This window comes from Alosa pseudoharengus, unplaced genomic scaffold (assembly GCF_046254945.1).
Source record: "Alosa pseudoharengus isolate Yale_2024_CS ecotype anadromous, Long Island Sound unplaced genomic scaffold, YU_APseudo_1.1 YU_APseudo_1.1_scf_20, whole genome shotgun sequence".
In the NCBI taxonomy this organism is placed as follows: Eukaryota; Metazoa; Chordata; class Actinopteri; order Clupeiformes; family Clupeidae; genus Alosa; species Alosa pseudoharengus.
In genome coordinates, this window is record NW_027468664.1 from 10,456,055 (window position 1) to 10,461,033 (window position 4,979).

Genomic DNA, 4,979 nt, shown 5'->3' on the forward strand with positions numbered 1-4,979 from the left:
GTTTTTCGGGAGAGCAAAAAAAAAAAACCCCCGAAAAGACCAGGAATGTGTTTCATGTGGGAATCTAGGGCGTGTTAGTGCTATTTGAGGTGCTGGCGTGATATGTGCAGCTCGTTTCTTTAGAGTTGTACATCTGAGTGGAGATGCAAAGAGAAATGAGTGGTTTTTTTTCCCCCTCTGTGAAGCCATGCCTCCAGTAGATAGCAATGATGACAGCTAAAGATAAAAAATTCAGCATGTTGTCGTCATATATCAGTGTGTTTGACATTCGAGCGTGCATGAGCCCATGCTCGTGTACTTGTTTTTCAACAGATGCGTTCAAATTCGTGTGTGCTAGCGTGTGCATACTTCTCTGTGTGTAGGCCTGTGTGACAGAGTGCGTGTGTGCTCATTCGATGTGGGCTTGCTTGGGCGGGAGGTGTTAGACACCTGGTGCACTTCTTCATCAAGGTGCATGGCCTCTTGAGTGCAAGAGTAGTGTCAGTTAGTGTCTGTGTGTGTGTGTGTGTGTGTGTATGTCACGAGGGTGCACGTGACTAGCGAAGGTCACCCTGTGTCTTGTATACACAGCAGGACCACACAGACAGGAGGAGACCCCACTGCGGTCATCTCTCTCTCTCTCACACACACACACATACACACACACACACACACACACACACACACACACACACACACAAGGCGAGCAGCTCCAGGAGCCAGCACATGGGGCCCATGTGTCCACCAGGGACAAAAGAACACACCACACTCAGTGGTCCCTGCAAACTCCCAACGTCAGCGGGGGAAATGAGACATTTCTCTCAACAAACGGCATGACACCGACAGCAAAAATCTGTGGTAGGCTATTCCGTCCACTCATCTTCCGAAAACCAGCTGCTTTCCAGCTTGTCCAAGTATGTGACATGTCGATGCAGAGTCGAGCTGTCACTAGGGGGCAGGCTTTAAATCAAAGAGGCCAAACGGCCAAACAGAGGAACAGGAAAGCGCACGGGCTGTTTTTAAAGGTTTTTCCTTCTAGAAAAAAGTAATTGGGACAGACACCATCCCCTTTCAACTATTTCTGAGACACAATATACACCACATAGCAAAAACAATAAATTTCCCTTAGGAACTGTTGGTACATTAATGCCTAGGATAAACAAAATGCAGCTCTCTCTTCTAAAATGGGAAAATAGGTCTCTAGCCATGCAGGCTGCAATAATTCAATAATTCACAAACAGACCTTAAGAAGAATTTCAAAATGGAGGGAAAATATGATTGTTAATATTTTAATATGCTAATTATTACACCATATTTTTCAGACACTACAACTGTAAACAACCTTCTAAGCAGTCACGTTGCTTGAAAGAAATTATAGCATTTGTTGACCTAGAAAATCAACCCGAGTTAACTCACAACACACTGCAATGCATTATTTTGAAATAATGTCCATTTGCCGCTTCCTTTTATCTGTGTATCATGCCTGAATGCATATTATGAAGCAGTCAAATTAGCCAAGAATGCAGAAGCTATGACTCAAAATAATGTTTGATGAGCAAAATCCTTTTTATAGGATGGTACATACTACATGCATGGCCTGCAATCACTTACATAGTTGACGTTTATTGAAAAATGTTGCTCCCACAAACAAAATATAATATTATAATTCAAGGCATTCACAAGCTACTGCTGAGCAAATATAAGTAAACATTCTTGGTAAATACTTCTTTCCTGTATCTGAATGAGTCGTAAATCCCTTGAACTATTGGTGACCTTCTGATATCTTAAACAATATCTATCCTTTTTCTTTCCTGTCTCCATGCCAGGTCAAATAAGCAGAGCTGCCTGTTCTGCTTTCAACTTTTTTATTATCAGCTTCCAGGTGACCTCACTAAGCTTTGAATAACAATGCACCACAAAGAGCTAGGCTGCATCTATGACCATGCTTTGGATAATGTTTTGTTGGTCCACATAATCAACTGACCACTTAACCACTGTGAATGAAACTGTCCCAACCAATTTATATCTGTGCAATGTTTTGAAATGGCGAGTAGAGATTTACAATAGGCTACATTTTGGCATATTAAAATCTCCCCATCAATAATGAGATCAGTCGTAACATAAAAAAGAGAATTTGCTGTGTATAAAATGTAAACAGGCATTAAACAATGTTGTTCTCCACTTTCCACTAGACAAAACAAATAATACAATATATATACTCGAATCAGACCCTTATAAATCACCAGATTACTCAAGAGGCAGCACATTGACGATGCACTTAAATAACCTATTACGGTTCACTCAAATTAGAGGAATTTATGAATAGTTTGAACAGTTTATTTGCCCTATAAACAAGTTGCAAATTCGAAAATATGTTGAAGTGGCAAAAGAGAGAGATGAACTTTTTACCTGTTCTCTTTGAATGCATGGCAATGATGTCCTTCTGTGTGACTTGCTGTTGGACTGACTATGATGTGCCATGTCTGATGAGACTACAGAGCTGGACCTCCTTCGCCTTTTAAACACCGGGATGTCTTCCCTTGCCCCTATCACCGAGGTACAGCCTTCCTTGAGAGTCCCTTGGTTCGGCAAAAGCCTGTCAGCATACCTCGCCAGCAGGACGCCCAATACCCCGACCAGGTACGCCAAGTAAGGTCTCCAACTGGCACGTACTTTGTGCAACGAAATGAGCGAGATTGTCCTGATGATGCTGATGAAAATGATGACAGAGACCCCCTGGCCGAGTCTCACAACCATGAGTGCCCCGCTTGCCAGGCAGGCGAGCACCACCACGGTTGCCGTGAACGAGAGCAGCTGGTCATCGGCTCCGTGCAAGAGAGACTGTGCCGCCGCTTCGCCCAAGTGACAGACTGTCAACAGAAACACGGCAGTTCTAATCAGCACTCCGCACCGGATCAGATACAGGCCGATCCAAAAGAAGGCACACACGAGAGTGAAGATGGGAGAAATCAAATGCCACAAGGTTAAAGGTAGCTCCAGCACACTGCTCGTAACATGATGAAAAAAAGATCCCGAATCACTGTCGTAGGCGCTGCTGCCGCTACTGCCGCTGTGGTTTAAGTCCACATCCCAGTCAACGAATTTAACCACTAGAGCGAGAATAACTGAAACAGACCCCACGCACACCACAGACGAAAGGCTTCTGGAGTTCCAAGTCTCAGTCAGTCTTACCCACGACTGGCACTCGTGGTCCTGATACAAAGGGGTGACACATGTTTTCACATAGCCATTGCGCTCCAGCGCCCTGGGGCTTTTCTCATGAGCACTTCGTGTAGTACCTCTGCCGCTGTCAGATTCAACTGCCATTGCTATCAGTCAAAAGGAATGTTGCAACGTGACAGTATATTTAAATATAGAAAATGTAGAAGTAGAGGGGCATTTCATAACACGTTGCAGGACGTGTTTAATCAATGCTAAAATAATCAACATTAAAAGCACACGATTGTCCCGACGCACATGTTTATATTTGCACATTCAAAACGTAACACACTAAATATTCAATTTAAGTGCAGTTACACCACTCGCAGGTCAGCAAATACTCCCTATGGCCCCGGTCCATCGGTCCCAGAGAAGGCAGCTTTTAATAATCACCCAGTGAACCAGAAGAAAAGACTAACTCCTGACGTTTTAAACATCTAGGCCAGTGCTTCTCCCACTTCACCGATTCTCTCTCCCTCCCACACCGCGTTGTCCCTCTTTGTATTTCTCGCCGTCCCGCTCTCTCTGTTTCTCCCAGTAATTTCACCCTCACGTTTCAGGTCTTCCTATTACGCGGACCATTCTTTCCTCTTGAAAAAATGCGAGCGTAATTTCCAGCGTCTCTCGCCCTCATATGCGCTTAGTTGAGCCATATTTACTTGAGTTTCCACTCGCTCCTTGAGGATGAAATTAAACGAGGTCCCGAAGCGTGTTCCCCACAAAACAAAACGAGGGCTACTGATGCAGTCTGGACGAGGATTATGATGTAGATAAATAGACTCTGAAGTCGCTTCTGCAGAAGCGTGAAAGCATATTGCGTATTTCTGACACTCTACGCAACAAACACGAAGGGGTGCAATACCTACCCCACTGAAACCATAAACTAGCGCTGCTACAGGCGGTGTCAGATGATCCGGGGTTTTCTCTGTCCACGGGTTTTCTTGAATATTGAAATTTAACTACTCACCTACATCCTACGTCACCAGCACCGTGTTTCATTATTGTTTTGTGGCCGAGTAAAGGCGCCTCTCTTTCTCTTATTTTCGGATAGAGAAAAAGTTTGTTTTAAGGTTGGAGGGAATGGAACATCCTTGTTTAACCGTGTCTTTTTCTCGTGTATCTCTTATCTGTCTAGAGTGACTTTCTAAGAATGACATTGTTTGACAAAATCATTACAGGAAATGCATGTAGTTGGCCAACTGTATATTGTATTACGAATTTCACCAAGAAACAGCAGGTGCAGCACCAGATATTATAAACATGTAACAACAAAACAATACAAATAAAATAATAATAACAACAGCAGCAACAACAACAACAATAATAATAACAATTGTGTGTTACAAGCAGCTACTTTTTGCAGCAAATTTGTTGGCATAACTTCGATATTGACAGAGTTTAAGGCCAAATCTTCTGGAGGGGAGGCCCAGAGAGGTGTCTCCCTGACTGGATAGAGAACTGTCTCCAGAGGGGAAAGAAATCTGCAGCCAAGGCATTTCAACTGGCCTGATGGATGGCAGTCTTTGTGTCCACAACTTTCAGGGTAGGTAGGATGCCCATTTTTTTTCTTGGCCTTTCCCCTATCCTGCTGGAGATCTGTGTGCTCCAGTCACTCATTGGAGCGAGTGGGCTACTTGGAAAAGGAGCTTCAGGCAAAGAAATCTTTCCAGCCTCGATTCCTGTGGCAGTAAATGGCCCAAAGAGACACAGTACCCACTTCCCGTGTCGACTAAACATTGTGACAGAGTGGTGTTTGCTCCAACATGTGGTGCCCTGATGTC

At 43.9% G+C, this 4,979-nt stretch overlaps 1 protein-coding gene across 2 annotated transcripts in view; it reads right to left on the reverse strand.

Annotated features, from left to right (window-relative positions):
- The window catches only part of pde3a (phosphodiesterase 3A, cGMP-inhibited), a 73,339-nt gene extending 69,249 nt beyond the window's left edge, over positions 1–4,090 (reverse strand). For both annotated transcript variants that reach the window (XM_076296529.1, XM_076296528.1), the window contains exon 1: positions 2,389–4,090. In XM_076296529.1, the coding sequence (XP_076152644.1) occupies positions 2,389–3,306 (918 nt within the window). In that variant the 5' untranslated portion in view covers positions 3,307–4,090. The remainder of the gene's footprint in view (positions 1–2,388) is intronic.
- Between the last annotated feature and the right edge of the window lie 889 nt (positions 4,091–4,979).